The sequence below is a fragment of the Trichosurus vulpecula genome, chromosome 3 (assembly GCF_011100635.1).
Source record: "Trichosurus vulpecula isolate mTriVul1 chromosome 3, mTriVul1.pri, whole genome shotgun sequence".
Taxonomy (NCBI): Eukaryota; Metazoa; Chordata; class Mammalia; order Diprotodontia; family Phalangeridae; genus Trichosurus; species Trichosurus vulpecula.
In genome coordinates this window covers 131,109,333-131,130,172 of record NC_050575.1, presented here as the reverse complement: position 1 = coordinate 131,130,172, position 20,840 = coordinate 131,109,333, and the positions used below count along the sequence as shown (strand labels likewise).

Here is a 20,840-nt window from a genome sequence, read left to right as displayed (position 1 = left end):
TACTACTGACATGATGATTGGTGGTTATATTTTAAAACCTCTCACATCTGCTGCCCTCCTCTCTCCTCCCACTGTCATCATGCTAGTACAGGTGCTCAGTAATCCCACGACTGGGCAACTGCCGGGAGGTGCTGCAGCCACATCAGCTAGTGAGGGCTGACTGTTAAGTTCACAGTGTGAACATGTATATTTCAGAAATCAGGAAATACTACATATCAAGGTTTTATTTATTACTTTGTTAAAAGTGTGTCATGAATCCTTTTTTTTTTCCCAGATAGCCAGCTGTTATACATCAACCAGAATACCCCTGGCAATGACCACCCTAGTGTCTTACCACTTCCATTTTCTCCCAGCTCCACTCTGTCCCTTATACATATACACATACATAGATACACACAGACACATATATACATATAAACATAGCATCATCAGACTAATCTCTCCTATATTCCAATCTGATCATGCCAAGATCTAATGAAGGGCGGAGAGAATGCAACATGTACATAACTCTTATGTAAGGGAAAATATGATAGTGAGAAAGCATAAATCTAGGGGAAAAACTAAGTAAAGATGGATTGCAATTTTCAGCTGTAAGGATAAAGAGAATCTCCAAGGAGGAGGTATTGTGGAAGACAAGGATATGTGCAATGAAAACCTGTGGAATGTACAAATGACAGCCTTTACTTACTACATCATAGCCTGTGGGTGCCCGGTTCCTCGAAGCAACCACTCCAACTCCTGTAATGGGATCCATTGGCATTTCAGGCAATGCTTCTGAGAGGTCTTTGACTTCAGGCATGATGGACTGGTCCTGAAACATGGAACAGAAGGGACATTCACACAGGATCCTTAGCTGACTTTTAACATGAGCCACATGAGAACCCAAAGAGTGGGATCATAAGCCTGAGGACAAATCTTCTGAGCTAGGTTTGGCAGAGCCCACCCTTCCTACTTCTGGTCTAACTAAAGGAGTTCTGTCTTTATATTCATAGCTGAGAAGTACTGGCCTGACCTCTTGAGAGTTTGCTCAAAGAACTGAGAAAGCAATTAATGGAGACTTGTTTCCACCCAAAGGAGATAATTCTAATCTCCACCCCCACAAGGAAACCACAAGCTTACACTTAAACCCGCTAACATCAGAACCAACCACTGGCAGCTCCTTATTCGTCTCAAACAAGTCCATATCTACAGCACTCCTACATTCCTCTCTCACACACCCTCTTTTTCTCTGTAACTCAGTTGAGAAAAGAATGTCAGAGCTGGAAATCACCTAATCTAACCTCCTCATTTGACAGATGAGAAAACTGAAGTTGAAAGAAACTGATCTTCCCACTGCTCCCACAGTGCCAATGGCAGGACTTGAACCCAGGTCTCCTGAAGTTGAGTACTACTCTTACTAAGCCATGCCAGCACCAACATCTTTGACACAGAACAGCTGAAATTCTTTGTAGACAGTCCTTTTCAAAGAAGATCATGGGACCACAGATTTAGCGATGGAAGGGACCTGAAAGGGCATTTACTCCAAACCTGTTATTTAACAAGTGAGGAAACAAAGGCCCAGAGAAATTAAGTGAGTTGCCTGGGGGGCACACTGTGACCAAGTGTAAGGAAGGATTCAAACCTAGGCCTTCATGACTCCAACTCCAGCCCACTCTCCACTCTCCCACGCTGGCACAGAACAGCTGGGCAGAATGCTAAAGGCAGCAGAGGTGTTCCTAAGGACCAAAGCAAACTATTTTGTCAAGTTCCACAATCATTCTTTCGTAAAGGCAATGAAGCTAAGTCATAATAATGAAAATTCTTACTAGGTACTCAGAGAGGAAGAAAGGAGAAGTGGGATTATCATTCTACCAAGTGCCTAGCTCTTTAACAAAAGTCAATGGAAACAGTCCCAGATTTGGAGTCAAAAGACCTGCATTCAGCTCTCAGAACTGATTTACATTGCCTGTGTAACTCTAGGCCTGTGAGCTGGGAACCAGATGTGATCCCTTCATGTCTGACACTCTGTGGTCCAATAGTCCATGTCTTAAGATACCTCCCAGCTCTACAATCCATGTTCTAGTATTCTAAGGACTCTTCCAATTCTAGCCTCTTATGAATCCTCCACAGGATATGGAGCACACTACAAACAACTAGGTACTTCCCACATCGGTGTCTTGGAAACAAAAGGATTTGTAACTGCCTTTAAAGGGACAACCTGTGAAAGAATTAGCTAAACCCTACCTCCTTCTCAAAGTAATTAAATTTCAACACCTTTAGGAGCTGAGAGCTTTCCCAGGCTGCTTACTGCTTTTGAAACCAGCCAAGTACCTCATCAGGCACACGGAGAAATCTCCAGCTGCAGAAGCCATTGGGGAAAAAAAGACCACAGCTTCATAAATTAGACCAATAAAAATGAGTGCAGTTATTGTCCATTTATCTAGCATTCCCTGAAACCTTAATAAGTTTTCCAGAACCATCCCATCAAAGGAAGCTGAGCTCTACTCAGCGAACAGTCAATCAGTCAGGTAATTCATCCAGCACCACTGACAAAACTTGTATCTTTTCCTCCCTAAACCCACTGTCACCACCATAGAAGAGGCCCTCATTACCATATATTCGACTACTGCAATGACCTCCTAAAGGGCTTTCCTGTCTCCATTCTAATCCATCCTTCACAAGCTGCCACACTAACCCTCCTAAAGTACCGACCTGGTCATGGCTACTACACACTGTCTCAGTGACTTCATCAGCTCTCACGGGTTTAATCATCTCTATGCAGATAACAACTCTGTGTGTGTGTGTGTGTGTGTGTGTGTGTGTGTGTGTGTGTGTATTCATCCATCCATCCATCCATCCATCCCTAGTCTCTTTCCTGAGATCCAGTCTCACATCACCAAGTGCTCAGTGGACATTTTGAACTGGCTGTCCCATAGGCATCTCAAACTCCTTATCAAAACAGAACTCCTGATCTTCCCCCTAAATAACTCAATCCTCTTCCAAACTTCCCTATTTATTGTCAACACCACCACTAACCCACCAATCACCTTGGTTTGTAACCTTGATGTCAGCTCCTCATTCATTAATCCCACACATCTTTTCCTTTCACCCTTTATATCTCTCCCCATCCATTCCCTTCTCTTAGCTCACACAGCCACCACTAGAGCTCAGGCTCTCATCATCTCTCACCTGAACTATCATAACAGCCTTCTAACTGGCCTTCTTCCATCAAGACTGACAGCTACCACGGTGTAGGTCTCTAAGCGCGTCTCTTCCCTGTTCATAAACACCAGCGAGACTCTCACCTTAAATAGCAAATGTAAACTCCTTTTTTGGCAATGCAAGCTCTTTTTACCGCCTGACCCCAATATACAATTTTCCAATCTCCCCTTTCCGCTTTCTTCAGCACTGTCAAACTGGCCGTCCTACAGGCATCGAACTCAGCGCGTCCAACATGTCCAAAAGAGAGCCTTATTATCATTATCTCCCCAGCCCCACCTCCACGTGGGAACATTCTTCATTCTCCCTCTCTATGACATTGCGCTGACCTTCCTCGTGTCTGGATGCCCTCTCTCATCTGTAGCTCTTAGAACTTCTAGTTTCCTTCAAGACTCAGTTCAGATAGGTTCTCTATAGAAAGTCTTTTCCGAAGCCCCCAGCTGCTTGTGCCTCTCCTGTAAACCCTACTGGATCTATTTTGTGTATTCCTCTGCACATACTATCCTCTCCTGTGACACTACTACCACCCTGGTACCATCACCTCCTGTCTGGACTACTGTAACGCCCTGCTGGTGGGTCTGCCCGCCCTGAGTTTCTCCTCATTCCAATCCAGCCTCCATTCAGCTACTAACGTGATTTTCCTAAAGTACAGGCTTAATCATATCCTCACCTATCATATCTACTCAATAAATTCCAGTGGCTCCCTATGGCCTCCTGGATCAAACGCAACATACCGTTGGCATGTAAAGCCCTTCAAAACCTAGGTCCCTCCTACCTTTCCATCCTCTTACACCTTACTCCCTAACACAAACTCTGTGATCCAGTGATACCGGTGTCCTGGCTGTTCCACAAACAAGAAGCTCCTTTCTCAGCTCCAGGCTTTCTTTCTTGCTGTCTCTCATGCCTGCAATGCTCTCTCTTCATCTCCACCTACTGCTGCTCTTGGCTTTAAGTTCCAACTAAAATCCCATCTTCTACAGAAATATCCCCCCCCCCAATTCTATTGCCTTCCCTCTGAATTATTTCTTATTTAGCCTGTGTCTAGCTTGTGGCACATATTTGTTTGCTTGTCTTCTCCCCCATTAGCCTGTGAGCTCCTTAAGAGCAGGGAGTGTCTTTTGCTTCTTTTTGTATCCCTAGTGGTTATCATAGCGCCTGGTAAATAGTAGATGTTTAATAAATGTTTATTGACTGACCCCCGCCTCTAACAGAACACAAGCTCAGTGAGAGCAAGGAGTGTTTTACTTTTGTCTTTGGCTCCTCAGCCACTAGCACAGGGTCTACTACTTGTTTAACAAATGCTTGTTAACAGATGCTACTCTGCTACTCTTTGGTGACTGTCTTGCCTACCAAGTTCCAATTCCTCTACTTGGTACTGAAAGCTTGCCAGAGTCTGGCACTGCCTTGCCTTTCCAAACTTGTTTAATATTGTTTGTCAGTACATGCCTTCTGCTAAAGAAAGGCTTATTACAGAATCCAAGAATCTCAGAATTTGGGAGAACCTCACAGTGTCACAGTCTAAGCCATGCATGACTAGGAATTCCCTGTGTAAGGGCCCTGAAAATGTGTTCATATGGCCTCTCTTGCACTCTTCCATCTATAGGGTTATGAAGATCCTCATGAGGCGGCCCATTTCACTTTTGCACAACTCTGCTTTAATAAATGGCAGTCGAGGCAATTTTCTAGAACTTGAAGTTAACACATACAGGAAGACATCGCTTTCTATTTCATTTACATTTTGGGGAGGGGGAGAATCATAGGCTCTCAGAATTGGGAAGGATCTCAGAAGCCATTTAGTTTAACCTACACCTAAACAAAAATCCTCTTGAAAACAGTCCTGATAAGTAGCTATTCAGATTTTGCTTGAAGGGCAAAAAACAGCACTGGACCTAGAGTTAGGAAGATCTGAATTCAAATCCTACTTCAGACATTTTCTGGATATGTGACCCTGTGTAAGTCACTCCTCTCTAAACCTCATCTGTATAAAGGATGTTGTGAAGATCCGATGAGATAACATGTGTAAGGTACTTTTCCAACCTTAAAATGCTATAAAAATGCTTTCTATTAGTAATAATACTGTTAAGACCTCCCTAGGCGATGCATTCAACTTTTGGATAGGTCCAACCATGATGAAGATTTTCCTTATAAGGCATGATTTAAGAGGCATAATTTGCCTCTTTGCAGCTTCTGGCCAGTGCTGTCTTCTGTGGCTAAGCAGAAATCAATCAGCAAGTATATACTCAATACCAAGTACCTGCCACAAGTACAAGGACAATGCAATATTTACTCAAAAAGAGTTACATTCTAATGGGAGAGACTATGTATGATACACAGATATATCCATGTGTATACAAAATACAAATATACACAAGATAGCTAAGTAAAAGATCACTTAAGAAGGAGGGCACTTGAGGAGAGGGGAGGGAAGGGAGACAGGAAAGGCTTCATGCAGAAAATCTTAAAGAAAGGCAAAAGAATGCATTCCAGGCACGTGGGATGGCCAAGGCAAGGAGATGGGACATGAAGAGCTGTGTCTCAAGGACAGAGAGAAGGCCAGATCAAGTCTAATTCTGTTATTTGAAAATACCTGAACACAGTTATCTTTTATATACCTACTCACTGATTTAAAAAATCCCACCCATTCATCTCTTCCTCATCCCAGTGATTCAAAACTGTTCTCAGTCCCACTGGCCAGGCCCTTATTCCCAATCCCCTTCAACCCAAACCCCACAGCATCCCACTCTAAAGCTACTCACCCTTTCCACTGTGTTCTCTGGCATGCCTACTCTGTAGGTAAAAGCCATCCTTTCATCCTAAACCTCTTCCTTTCCCATTCCTTCCATCTTTTGGCTTTGAAACCTAGCTCCCTTCTGATGACACAGCTTGATGGTCACCCTTCACAGCACTGATTTCCTCTGGCTCACAGTCCCCACTTGCCCTCATGATGAGAGACATAATGATACTCCTTCAGGCACCCTAACCTCCCAGTTCCTCAGCTTACTCATTTCCCATGACCAGCTCTTCCATCCCACCTCAGCCACCAACAGAGATGGCCATACCTTTGATCTTGCCATCACCCACAAATGCACCACTTCCATGTACCTGAACTATGAAATGTCCTTATCTGATCATAATGTGTTGTCGTTCCACTTCTCCCTCTGCCTTCTATCCCCGAACTCTGTTCTTCGTTATCACCACATGACCGCCAATCCCTCCACCCTCCAGTTCTCTCCCAGACCATCACCCTTGCTAACTATACTTTCTTTCCTTACCCATCTTGACTTCCTGGTGAACCAGTACAACCCTACACTCTCCCCTTAAATCATTTTCCTCCTTGGCCTACTACTGATCTTGGCTTCCCAAGTCTAAGCCTTAGATTAGTCCCACCATCTGCTCATACTCATATGCTACTAAAAGAATTTAGAGGGGGAAAACATCACAGAACTGGGTTGACTGGATCCCCTATAGATTTATGTTATATAATCTCAACTGGTCCCTTACTGTAGCAAGACCATCCTTTCACACGATTGCTGACTCACTATCCCACTCACCAGAGGCTTTTTCAAAACTTTTGTCCCTCCTCAAAATTCCTATGGCTCCCCTTCCCCACTTTCTCAGCTGAGAACTTTGCCTCCTATTTCACTGAAAAAAACACTGAGGTCTCTCACTAAGAACTCCTTTTTTCCCTCATATCACATTATTCAGATGCCTTCTTTCTATCTTCTTCACCCCTGTCTCATTTGAAGAGGAGGCCTTTCGTCTTACCAAAGCAAACCACTATACTTACACAAGTAATCTCATTCCATCCTGTCTTCTGCAGCAAATTGCCCCTTCTACCATTCTCACTCTCACTTCTCTCCAGGATCTCCCTGTTTACTGACCTACTGCCTATACACATACCCATGTTTCCCCCATCCTCAAAAAACTTTACTTGATCTGTCCTTCCCCAATGGCTAGTCCCATATCTTTCTTCCTTTTTGTGACTAAATTCCTCAAGAAGGTGGATGTCTTGTGGATCCCTCCGCTTTCCCTCCTCTCACTCTCTTAATACAGTTTGACTTCTAACCTCATCATTCTACTGAAACTGCTCTCTCCAAAGTTGTCATTAATCTCTTAATTGCCAAATCTAATGACCTTTTTCCAATCCACATCCTTTTTGGCCTTTCTGAAGCCTGTGACATTGGCAATCACCCTCTTCTCAATTCTCTCTCACTTTCCAGGATGCTACTCTCTCCTGGTCCCCATCCTATCTGATCACTCCTTTTCAACCTCTATTGCTAGATCTTTGTCTAAGTCAAACCTGCTAGTAGTGGGTGTCCCCAAGGCCTCTATCCTGCACCTTCTTCTTTCTTTAGTATTTCACTTGGTGATTTCATCAGTTCCCATGGATCTAATTATCATCTCTATGTCAACAATTCCCAAATCTACTTAACCAGCCCTAAATCCTCTCTTCTGGCCTCCAGTCTCCTATTTCTATTAGAAGTCTTAAACTGGATGTCCCGGAGACATCAAACTCGAAATGTCCAAAAACCAAGCTCCTTGTCTTGCCCCCATGCCCTTCCCTTTATTCAGTTAATCCCAATGGTTCCCCATCAAATATAAAACATTCTGTTTGGCTTTTGAAGTCCTTCATAACCTGCCCCTTCCTACGTTAAAGGTCATTTTTACTGGCTGTTCCCTAGGTTTGGAATTCTCTCCCTTCTCATCTCCATTTCTTGGTTTCCCTGGCTTTCTTCCCATTTGATACTCAACACCCTCTCAACTCCCTGTCACCACTCCCCCTTTGATCATAGGGCAGAGCACTAAACTCTTCTCAAAGCCTTTCTTTATGGAGGGCTGGAATCTGAACTTTCCAGGTAGCTCTCCACTATCCATCAGCAGCTCTGTTTGGTTTCAACTCCACAGAACATCGTACCCCTTGGAGCTCCACCCCCACCCCACCTTTCAGCTTTGCACCTTCCTTTTTGGTGCTGCCTTCTCCATTACATTGTAAGCTTCTTGAGGAGAAGGACTATCTTTCTTGTTCTTATTTATATCCCCAGCCCTTCACACAGTGCCTGGCACATAGGAGGGACTCAAATGTTTATTGAATTCCTTCAGGTTCCAGCTAAAATCCCACCTTCTACAAGAAATCTTCCCTGATACCCTTAATTCTAGTACCTTCCCTCTGTTGATTATCTCCAATTTACCCTATATGTATCTTGTTTGTACAAAGTTGTCTGAATTATTGCCTCTCTCTTTAGACTGTGAGCTCCTTGAAAGCAGGGGATGTCTTTTTCCTTTCTTTGTATACCAGGCACTTAGCAAAGTAATGTAATTACAGCCATGTAATAAATACTTATTTACTGAGTCATTATGTGTTCTCTTCTCCAAGCTATAAAACCCAGATTCTTCAACTGATCCTCATAGGTCATGATTTCATGGTCTAGCATCCTAACTGCCCTTCTCTGGATGCTCTCCAGCTTACCAATTTCCTTCCTAAAATATTGGCACCCAATTTCAAGTTGCACCACCTGTATGTAGCCTAGGAGCTATAAATGTACAGTAGCATGGGTGCAGAGCTAAAGAGAAGGAAGATGCCAAATAGGATCACATTTGACTCTTTCAAATCTCCCAAAGCATTCACTGTCCACCGAAATCCCCTTCTTAACAGGAATGTTCTCCTAGTGATGCTAGGATGCTAGTGATGTCTATGGAATACAATATTCTTGGAAGAATGGCAAATGCAGGAGCCCCAAGAGGCATGAAAGACATGCTTAAGTAGACTACAGCAGCACATTACCAGTGAGAACCTGTGTGGAGAAATGGCATAAAATCCTCATGGACAGGTATGACTAGAAAAGAGCAAAGGGAGTAAATTGAGAGAGAAGATCACTGGTACTCCCAAGATATTAAAAGAACCAAGGAAGGCTCTTAGATCACTGGTCAAATATACCATGGAGAATTTATAGGAAAATATGATCAAGAAACACAGAGCTGGGGTGCAGAAAGGCTGCAATCCATACCAGTAGAAGGACTATACCCAAACGGATGAGAACAGACACATCAGAACATCAAAGTATTTCCAGTCTGCATGGCCTCCAAGATGAAGGTTTAGAATCTTGTATTTCAACTGGCAAGAAAATAAACACCTAACCAAGTTGTTTATGCTTGGAAAACCATATACTCTTGTGGGGCAGAAGTCAAAACTCAGGACTTGCTCTTGGTCACTAAAATGCTATTCAGCCAATAAGTAACACAGTCTCTCTCTGGATCTGTGATTTCATCAGGGTAGGAATTTCATTGGTGAGGATTTTCCTCTACTAGTTGAAGCTCTACAACTAGCCTGAGAGAGCTGCCTGGGGACATTGAGAAGTCAAGTGACTTACTTCACATACTCAGTATTTGTCAGGGGCAGGGCTCAAATTCAGTTCTTCCTGACCCCAAGGCCATCCTGACTTTCACTACTAACAACATGCTAATGGAGCCAAATTCTATAAGTACCAAAATAACGTGCTGTGAAGTTACTGAAAAATAGCTATGTCTCTAACCAGCAAAATCTCCTGAATTTTGCATGAGAAAATTCTGGATTAAAATCCTGTGCTATTTATTAGTTGGTGACCTTGGGCAAGTAATTTTATTTCTTTATGTTTCAGTTTTCTCATCAATAAAAGAGAGATATTTGTATTATCTACATAACACCACTATTAGGAAGAAAATGGTTTGTAGACCTTAAAGTGTCATATAAATTTTATTATTAACTGTGTGATGTAAGTCACCTCACCTCCATGGGACTCAGCTTCCTGGTACCTAAAATGTTACTCTACATCTTCTCTAAGGTCCATTCTAGTTCCAATATTATATAGTCTACAATCCCTTTCAGCACTGACAGTCTGTCTTCTACGTTCTAAGGCTTCTTCTAGAATACCAATATTCTATGTTCTCCATTCTAAGGTATCTTCCAACTTTAACAATCTATAAATATGTGACTACATTCTAAGGCTTCTTCCTGCTTTAATAGTCTATGAATCTATGGGCTTTCTCTCCCACCCCTCACCCCTAATCCTCAGGAAATTAAAATTAGCCCCTAACTTCTCCTCTCGTCTCTCTCAAACACACAGAACTATGGGTGGCAAAGTGTTATTTTTTGATAGATGAGCATCCACTATTTCTACCATCTCCCATGAGGTACTGATGACAATCAGTTTCATTTGCTGTGAATCACTAGTATCAACTGCTGGTGGGCGAATGCAGGGTTAGAGAAATGATGCTATTCCCAGAATGCATTACAAAAGAAAGCACACTCAGCACATTTCAAGATGGCTACAGCCTGCAGCAAAGCTGAACCAGACAAAGGAGATGGGGCATGTGTGATAGCACTGAAGGGGCTGTGCTGAAACGGAAGACAATTAGCAGCGAACTTTTCAGGATTAATGCCCTTTTTCTTTTTTAGTCTCCCTCCCCCCCTCCACCACCCGCCCCTCGGGATCAAGGCAGTCTTTGTGAAATATAGACAAATGATTCTTCCCTGTGCTGTAGCTCTGGCTTCGGTGTGTGGAATGGCATAGGAAGATTTTCATAAGAAACGCCCAACAAGATACCTTGTGTCAGAAGGCATCACATAAGGAAACTTGCCTTGAATTACATATTTTCTAACTGCAAATTACTTTTAGCAATATCACCATAGTGGCTTCAATTGACCTTCTGAACAAAAGGCCATTTATTAACCAGCACTCTTCGCTGTACAGACTGTGGATGAACCAGAAAGTAGAAGAAAGAGGCTCGCTGACAAACCAGTCTCAGTCAGGTCTTGGGGATACTTTATCTTGGAGGAAAAGACTAAAGAAGTTTGACCCACACTGTGTAACATTTTAATAGGAGCTTGTTGGAGCAAAATGGAGGAATGAGGAGAGAAACAGGCAATGGGCAAACAAAGTATTTAAGATTAATGTTAGTGCTGCTGAGCGTATTGTAAGAGAAGATATGTGTAAAAATTCCTGGGTATCTAAACCTTAGGAGAATAAAATTTTAGAGCTGGAAGGGACGTTGGGGTTTAGCTGTGCACTCCAACCTCCTCAATTTTACAGATGAGGAAAATGAGCCCCAAAACCAAGGGCTTCACCTAAAGTCACACAGTGTGTGGCAGAGTTGGGATCTGAGTCCAAGATTCCTCCAGTCTCATGTCCTTTCCACTCTGTCATTGAGAATCATTCCGATTCAGCAGAAAAAACACTAGGCTTGGAGTAAGGCACCCTAGGCTCAAATTCCAGCTTCAACACTTACCAGTTGTATGACCACGGGATAAGTCATGGTCCCTCAGGGCCTACTTTCCCCTGTGTAAATTGATCTTTGCACTCTCTGCTTCATGGATTTATCATGATGAAATTATGAAAAGAACTAGAGAATTTGCATTATTATCCCCACACCAGGCTAAACTAGTCTAGACTGACTGATCTATATCCACTTTTCCCCCAAATACTGTAGTTCTGCACAATGGAAATTGTGAGGAGAGGCCAGTACAGGTATTTTCTGACCAAACATAACCCCAACCAACATTCTTTTTTGCAAAAAATACCATAAATTCATTTTAAATGAGCCCTTATATTTTTAAAAAAACCTGACAGAAACCTTCTTCAGTCATTCTTCCAAGATACAAATCAGATTGTTGGTTCATAATAATTTGAGTCAATGACCAAACCCAAGCAGCCCTAACTCCCCTAGGCATAAGACTGCTTACCCTCAAGTGAATCGACCTTTATTAAGTATTTACTCTTAATAGGCTACTGCACTTAGGATTGAGAGAAATACAAAATTTAGAGAAGACCTGGTCCCTGCCCTCATAGTGCTTAGTCTATTAAGGGGTAACTGATATATTCATTGATAACCTAAGATACAGTAAATACATTCAGGGTGGAGGGAGGAAAGATGAAAGGGAATTAGTAATTGGGAAGAATCAGGAATGGCTTCATGGAAGAGGTGATGGAGATTAAAGTACTTTCATGGGAGAACCACTGTAAGTACATTTCTATAGCGCTTCATCAACTTTAAAGCAGTATATAAAAGCACCATTTTTAGTATTATTGAGTTGGGTTTAAAGAATTCAGCAAGTGAAGAGGAAGGATGGCATTAAACATAGAGACCATCACCATATTATTCATTGTGTGTATATAACCACCATTCCTACAAAACCCCCTGCCACTTTATAATGTTGGTTCATCTGATGCCCTTCTTTCATGGAATGAACTAATATACTTGGTATTTTCATACTCAGCCATTTCAACATATTTTAAAAACTAAGTATTGCCTGGTAATATCAGAATGAGTGCATAAAGATGAAAATAACACATGACTAATTTTCCCCTTCTCTGTTTTAGAATTCAACATTTCCCTCATAAATAATTGACAATAAAAATGATTTAAGTCCATGGTTGTATAGGGCAGAGGTAAATTTAGTCCTAATGAGGGAAATGTGGGCACTGCCCAGGAGGGAATAGGCTAATGTATAGCCCAGTATTAGCAGAATTGATAATACACAAGGGCCACATTAAGAACTGGAAATCCTAATGCCAACCAGCAAAGTGAAGATAGCTTAGGAAGAAATTTCTTTCAAACGTTCCTGTTGCCAGGAAGAATCTTATTGATAGGAGTTAAAAGTTCACACTATTATTTAGGGTAATAACTCATATTTATATAGTGCTTTACAGTTTGCAAAGCCCTTCCCTCATGACAACTCTGTATCATTAAATCCATCATTGACCCCAATGGAGACAGCCTAAGACCATATACACAAAAGCCTTAGGAATAGCACTGCCCCCAGATCTGCTTCCAGCTCAGTTACCACAGCCATCACTGAGGTCATTGTGGAGAAGGGGAGACCTTTTTTATTATTACCAAGAGCAACAACTGCTAACCAACAGGCAGATGGATACGAGAGCCTTGGGAATGGCAGCACAACCCCCACTCCCAACCCCACCCCCAACCTCTCAGAACAATGGCACTGTTTCTATCCCAGCCCTCAGAGCCATCATCCAGAGAGATAACTCCTGTGGAAAAGAGGCCAGCCATCCCTACCAATGCCAACCTACTGCCACTGAGGCAGCAAGGCACCCCAAGGGAGAGGCAAGGGAGGCAACATGTGCCAAGCAAGTCAAAATATCACCACCTCCACCACCATTTCTCCTCAGACTTTGATGGAAACAAGCCAAGAAGCTAAGCCCAAGAGCCTTCAGATGCTTCTAGCCCGGTGCCATCATCCTGGGAAGTAATCCCTGTGGAGGTGCAGCCTGGTAACTGCTCTGCTGAAAACCCAGAGAAGAAAGCTCTTGCCACCAAAGTCCTCATCACCATGAAATAGCTGAACATCAGAAACTGATATGATTTCACCATTGGAAATGACCTCAAAGAAGAGACACTACCTTCTGCTTTGCTGCTGTACTCTAAGGACCACAGGACCTTTCCACCTGACAGCTGAAACCCTCCATTTGTCGTCTCCCCCATTAGAACGCGAGCTACCTGAGAGCAGAGACTGTTTGATTTTCTTCTATTCCTAAGCCCAGTGCTCATCACAGTATTTCGCACATAAAAGCACTTTTAAAAAAAAAACATTCATTCATTCATTCATTCAGCAGATGAGGAAACAGGTCATAGAAGTGAAGGGAGTTTTTAATTTTCACATAACTCATAAGCACTGGTGCCACAAATCTGAACCCTCTCTCTCCTGGCTCTAAGTCTAGTATTCTTTCCACACCACACTGCTTCTCATTAAATGATGACTTCATTGATACATTAAATGATGAAATTGCTGCAAGCAGCGTTGAGTAACAGACTCTGTGTCAAGTGTGTATGGCTGCAGACACATCCTGGCTGCGTCATTCAGGGAACTAAGTGTTCCTGAAGTGGGGAAAAGCCGATTTCCAGCCTCGGACACTTCCCAGCTAGGTGACCCTGGGCAAGTCACTTCACCTCTCTTTGCTTCGGTTTCCTCAACTGTAAAATGGGGTTGACGATAACAGCACACAGGATTGGTGTGAGGATCAAACAATGTAATAGTTGTGAAGCAATTAGTACAGTGCCTGGCACAAAACAGGTGATGTATAACATGTTTATTTCCCTTTCCTACCTTTTCAGAGATTCAGCCAACTCTCTAAGGCAGTACTTTGCAGGACAGTTGCTAATCTATATTAAGGAGAAGAGTTTCCTACAACAATAAAATTATGCATCCAGACCAAACAAACAAATGATACTTTCCTTTCCTCCTCAAGATGACTGCAAGAGACCAGGAGGCCCACAGGCCTTCAACCCCCTGGACATAGCCCTTGTCTATTTAAAATGTACAAGCCACTGAGCACGGGATGGTAACCACCTTAAGTTATTTAAGTAATTTCACCTGGCCACTAAAGAACTCAAGGCCATCTGCCTACTATCTGTCCCATCCATACCGTCACATGTGATCTAAGAACCCTTCCAGGGAAACCTGTGGCCTTCTAGGTCCTCGGGTGTGGCCTTTTGACTGAGTCCAAGTTTTACAGAACAAATCCTTTTATTAAGGGGTTTTGTTCTATGAAGTTTGGATTCAGTCAAAGGGCCACACTTGGGGACATAGAGGGCCACACATGGCCTTGAGGCCACAGGTTTCCCATCCCTGCTTTTGGCTCTGCCATCTGTTCCAAAGCTGGACCCTTAGAATTTCTGGACCTTTCCATCCGATTTACCACTGTCTTTCTTTTTCATGTTGTCTCTTCGAAGTATAGCTAGCTCCTTGAAAACAGACACTGATGCTTTTTCCATTTGTATTCCCAAAATAGCACAATGCTTGGCACATAAGTAACTGCATAATAAATGCTTTTTATTTATATATTCATAACTGGAAAACAAATGAAATTTCTTTTCAGTCCCTGGACAAATAGTTTAAGACAGAAGTTGAAAGAGGTTTATTACCTTATCTGAAAATAGAGTTAGAGTTACACCTGCACCCCCATCTCTACGCACCTGAGGAGACTAAAAACTGGTCTCTAAAGTGGAACTCTAGATTCAATTCAATAAACATTTATTAAGCACCTACCATGTGCTTAATAGTAGTATGCTAAGTGCTGGGAATTCAAAAGGAAGCAAAAGCTAGACCTGGCCCACAAGGCACATACAAGCTAATGGATCCAGATGGGGATTGTGTGTCAGAAGGTATCAAAGTCTAAGTTTGAGTTCACACTCTGATATTTCCTAGCTATGTGACTACAGACAAGTAATTTCCCTTACCTTTGTCTCAGTTTCCTCATCTATACAATGGGAATGATATTTGCCCTGCAGAGTTGTCACAAGAAAAACTTTTGTTGTAGCAATGGGTGAGTGTTTCTGTCAATGGAGAGGATAAATCTTTGCAAGAGGAAACTCCTGGTGTGGCATCCCATTGCTATAGACATGGGCTTGGCAGGCAACAGTGGCTTCATGTGTGAGAATGCTTCCTCTGACCACGGGCCACACACATCCTACCCCACCCTCAGCAGCAACTAGTTCTTCCACAATATAGAAACCTTAAGGGTGTTTCCTCCCTCCTCCAACCAGGACCACTCAAAGGGAGCTCCATGACCCAAACCTCTCATCCTATCTTTCCTACCTCGCCTCAGATACAAAAATATCTAGTTATTATCCTATCACTGCTTACCACTTGTGTGACCTTAACTTCCCTTGGTCTCAGTTTTCTCACTTGTAAAACGAAGAGGTCTGTGAAATGACCTCTAATGTCCTTTCCAAATCTAAATACATGGATCCCACCCAAAGAAAGCAGTATCCTCCTCCTCCTCCTCAACAGTGAGAGGCTGACATGTTGATAGGGCATGCTGGCTGGGAATCTGTAGAAAACTGCGAAGATCCCAGAGAAGTTGCCAGCTAGGTCATTACCTTTTCTTGAGATTCTCTATAGGAAAACCCAATTAAATATCACTAATTAGTTTTATCAAAAACAAGTTCAATAAAATATGAGACAGTTGGTTCACAGGATAATAGAATTTAGAACTGGAAGGACCCTGAGAGATTATTTAGTTCAATACCCCTAACTTTATTGTTATTTGATGATCTTCCTCTTCTCCCCACTGCTAGTGGGCACCAATGGTTCCCTGTTACCCCCAGAATCAAATATAAAACCCTCTGTTTGGCATTCAAAGCTCTTCATCACCCAGCCCCTTCGCACCTTCTCAGTCCTCTTGCTCTTCCTTACACACTCTAAGACTGAGCCAACACTAACCTGCTTGCAATTTAGTGCAGGGTTTTTAACCTTATTTGCATCAGGGATTCCTTTGACAGCCTGGTGGAAACTATGGACTCTTTCTCATATAACTGAAGAAAATGCCAAATCTCATCAAGAAATTTATCTTGGAAATAAGGGTATAATTTTTTTTCTATTTGAGTTCATGGAACCCCTGAAATATAGGACCCAGGTTAAGAATCCCTAATCTAGAGATATAGACCTTTCTGAGGAAACCTAAATATAAAAGAATACATGACACAGTGAAAAGAACACTAGAAGAAGAACCAGGAGACCTGGGTTCCAGTCCTGGTTATGCCACTAACAAGTTAACTGTGTGGGCTTTGGGCAAGCCTCTTGTCTTTCATCAGTTTTCCCACATGAAAAATTAATGGATTAGACTAAATCAATGTTTCCTAAACAAAGTTGGCCAGAGAACTTTTTTTCTTGAAATATAACGAAGAAACTCACAGATGCCATTTCCAAGGGCCTATGAAATACCACAGCGATACCCCTTCTAGGTCTATACTCTAAAGAGTCCTAGATATACAAAAATATTTATAGTAGATCTTTTTGTAGTAACAAGGAGTTGAAAAATAAGGGGGTGCCTATCAACTGGTAAATAACTGCACAAGTTATTCTACGGGAATACAATGGAATACCACTGCACTATAAAAAATGATTACACAGATGGCCTCATCTCTGAAGATTTGTATGTGCTAATGCAAAGTGAAATGACTAGGACCAACACAACAATCTGTACCATAACAACACTGTACAAACTAACAATTCTGAAAGACCTACAAAAATTCTAAGAGATCAGCGCAATGATCAGCCAGAATTCAATGGGACCATAATGAAAAATATCCCCACTTCTTAACAAAGGTCATTAAATAGCCAGGATGTGACACACATTTTTGGACATGACCAATATGGCAATTTGTTTCATTTGACTATACTTATTTTTAGAAGGACTTTTTTCTCTCCCCCCTCCCCACCCGCCGCACTGGAGGTGGAGGAATGCGGGAGAAAAAAAATGCTAATTGAAAAAAAAATTAATTTAAAAAGGAAATGCCCCAGGAAATACTGGGTCAAAATAGAGGAAATGAGTCCTATTTTCATGATGGAAAAATTGTATACAAGTGTTATTGATATGTATTTTATTTCAATGCTTGACCATAGCATTGACAATGTATGGCATGGCAGGTGACCCTTGATTCCTGAAGGTTATTCAAGCAGAGAAAAACTCTGGCAAGCCTAGGCAAGCTGGAAAGGTTTCAAGTCCAAACAGTAATTGGACTCCTAGTCTGTCATAGGAGAGCAAGCCTGGTTAAGTGTGGAAAGGCTTATCATTAGTGGGGTGGCCACTAAATGATAAATTGTTCTTAGCTGCAGCAACTTCTGAAACCATTTACTGGATACAGCAGTCTGCTACCTGCATCACCAATGTAATCCCAGCTGTTTTGACATATTAAAGTAATAATTTCATATTTAACATTTCAAAAGGGGGAAATATCACATCAGAATTCCCTTATGGAACACACATCTATCCTGTATGGAACAGTTTGGGAAAATCCTTCTGTGCTGTATTTGAGAATCTCTGAAGCCCCTTTCAACTTGAATATTCTATGATCCTCTGTTTCATATACAAATACGTCAGAAAATTCAAAGTCAGTGACCTTTGCATTACAACAAAGCCCTTCATTCATATATGTCCACTCCAAAGGAGATTACTCAGGAAGACATTGGGTGTGAGAGCTAGAAGGTTAGACACAGGTCACTTCTTCTAATCTGGGAGGATTTTTCCAGGACACCCTGCTGACTTGGAGTAGTAGGAAACAACAGGATATATAGAACTCTTCAAGCTTCTTCCTGGAACTCTTCAAGGGAGAAACTGCAAGGAAGCTCTGGCTTCTAATTAAACACTAAAAGTTCTGTCACAGCTAAGAAAGGACTTTGGTGACAAATCAAATCCAACTACCCTCATTTTACAGCATTCTTTGCCCTAGACTCTACCTCACTTGGCTCCTTCTGAAAAGAATTTAAAACTATAAACCAGCCTTAGAGATGGGGAATATTGTGTTCACTGTCGCTAGCCACAGTAGGGATCTTAATCTCTCTATCAGTAGTGCTTGGTTTAACTGATGCTAAACATTGTTTCAGACTCAAAGGATTACCTCCCAGAGCCAGCCTTGGGGAGAGCTAAACTATTGTATCACAATTTAAAACTCCTGGGACCTCTGATACCATCTCTGTTTAATTTCTAATTCACTAGTGAGGCTCAGGTTTATCTTATCAATTGCTACACTCAGCCAACAAAGCTAAGCCTTCTTGCTGGCAGAAGGTAGCTAGGCAGTGTCAGAGTTTACAGTATTTTCTAGAGGGAATCATTGCAGGAGGCCAAGATGCCTCCCTCAAAGGAAGCATCTCCGGGGAGAACACAGTTGGGAAGAATAGTTTCAACTTTGCTTCAATGGGAAGGAGAGCTCCAACCCAGAGCTCTGAGTTAACGTGTCCTCACAAAATGTGTGAGGAATCAAATTTCAAAGCCTGAGAGGTGAAATAGTTACACCACTTCAACTTATGTGATAAAAACCACTGTTTAATTAATTCCCTGTGGAAGAACAAGCATGCAATCAGCTTCTTTATAATCCAATGGCTAAGGTATGCAACAGTCAGCAGGGTGGAGAGGAAAGGATTCTGGACTGGAGACTACAGCCCTAGGTCCTACTTCTAATTCTGCTGCTACCACAAAAGTGGTCAAGTCACTTATTTCCATGCAGCTGCTATCTCTTCTGTAAAATCAGGCAGGGGGGTGGGGGGTGGGGGTGGAGACTGAACTAGATCAGAGGTTCTTAAGGTTTTCTGTGACATGGACCTCTTTGGCAGTCTAGCAACACCTGTGGACCCCTTTTCAGAAAAAAAATGTTTTTAAATGCATAAGATTACAACGATTACAATTATATTGCAATGCAGTTATTAAAATATTTTAAAATAAATTCACAATTCCCTGGTTAAGAACTCCTGGATTAAATGATCTCTAAATTCTTTTCCAGTTTTATGATCCTACATTCTAACATTTCTATTCAAGGGTTCCAAAGCTCTAATATCCTATATTTCACATTCTAATATTAATATTCCTTCCAGTTCTAGCATCCAACATGTAGCACAGTACCTGGCACATAGTGAGCACTTAATAAAAGCTTTCTGATTGGACCAGCATTCTTCAGTCCACATTTTAACATTCTTTGATATATATGGTTCCTCCTTACTGAAAGTGATGTCTGAATGTCCCTCCTCTCACCAATGTGAGAATCAAATCGGGCATTTTTCTCTCTAAACTTCTCTTAGCTCAGGAAGAGTTTCCTGGCCGACAAACTAAAAGTCAATTACACCTTTTACCTCCTAAGCAATATTTATGGAGTCATTCATTTATTAAGAGTTCTGTGTTAGTTAGGCACTGGGGGAACATGCAAACTTTAGATGAGATGCAGTCCTGGCCCTCAAGAAATTTACAGCATAGTAGGGCTGTGCCTATAGATAAAGAAATAACAGTAAAACAATATTATATAATAAGCATATTAGGAAGGTGCAAAAATAAAGTGCCAGTTTTCTTCTACATCATTCTACACAATGTAATGGGGTTGGGGGGAACAAGTTGAGAGGGACAGGAATCAATGATTTTGAATTCAAAAGACCTGGATTTAAGTCCTTAGCTGTACAATTTACTGTATGACCTTAGTCAAGTCACAATTTCCAGGCCATAAAAGGAGAATGCAGTAAAGGATTTTACACTAAGAAGTAACATGACAATATATTTGTATGGGAAAGATAAGTCTGGTAGTGTATGGAAAATAGATCACAGAAAGGAAAAGGCAGAAAAATCTGTCAGAAAGCCATTGCAATAGCCTAATCGATAGCCAGACAATGAGGACGACCTATGCATGAGGACTACGGGAAGAGACAAAAGCAGATGAAATAGAAGAGATATTATTGGCATAAATAGCAGCCCCTATCTATATAGCACTTTACAAAGCATCTTTCTAACAACTCAATCAGGTAGGAGATATATATATATATAGATAGATAGATAGATAGATAGATAGATAGATAGATAGATAACACACACACACACACACACACACACACACACACACACACACACACATATATATATATGCAGAACTAGGATTTGAATCCAGATCCTTGGACCCCATTCAGTGTTTTTTCCACCACTGCACCATTCCACCATTACACACTTAAGTGGGTGCCATGAGCAAAGGCACGTCGATGGGACAGAACAAGATGGAAAGGATAGGAGAAAAACATTTATTTAATGCTTTCTCTATGTAAGAAAGGCAGGTCCTAGAGATTCAAAGTAAAAATTACATAATCCCTGCCCTCAAAAAGCTTACTGCTAGCTAAC

General features: G+C 41.8%; 1 protein-coding gene across 1 annotated transcript in view; it reads right to left on the bottom strand.

Annotated features, from left to right (window-relative positions):
- Nucleotides 1-20,840, bottom strand: part of MVB12B (multivesicular body subunit 12B) — a 311,400-nt gene that overhangs the window by 278,674 nt on the left and 11,886 nt on the right. Inside the window, exon 2 of the mRNA XM_036749420.1 lies at nt 689-811. Within this exon, the coding sequence (XP_036605315.1) occupies nt 689-811 (123 nt within the window). The remainder of the gene's footprint in view (nt 1-688; nt 812-20,840) is intronic.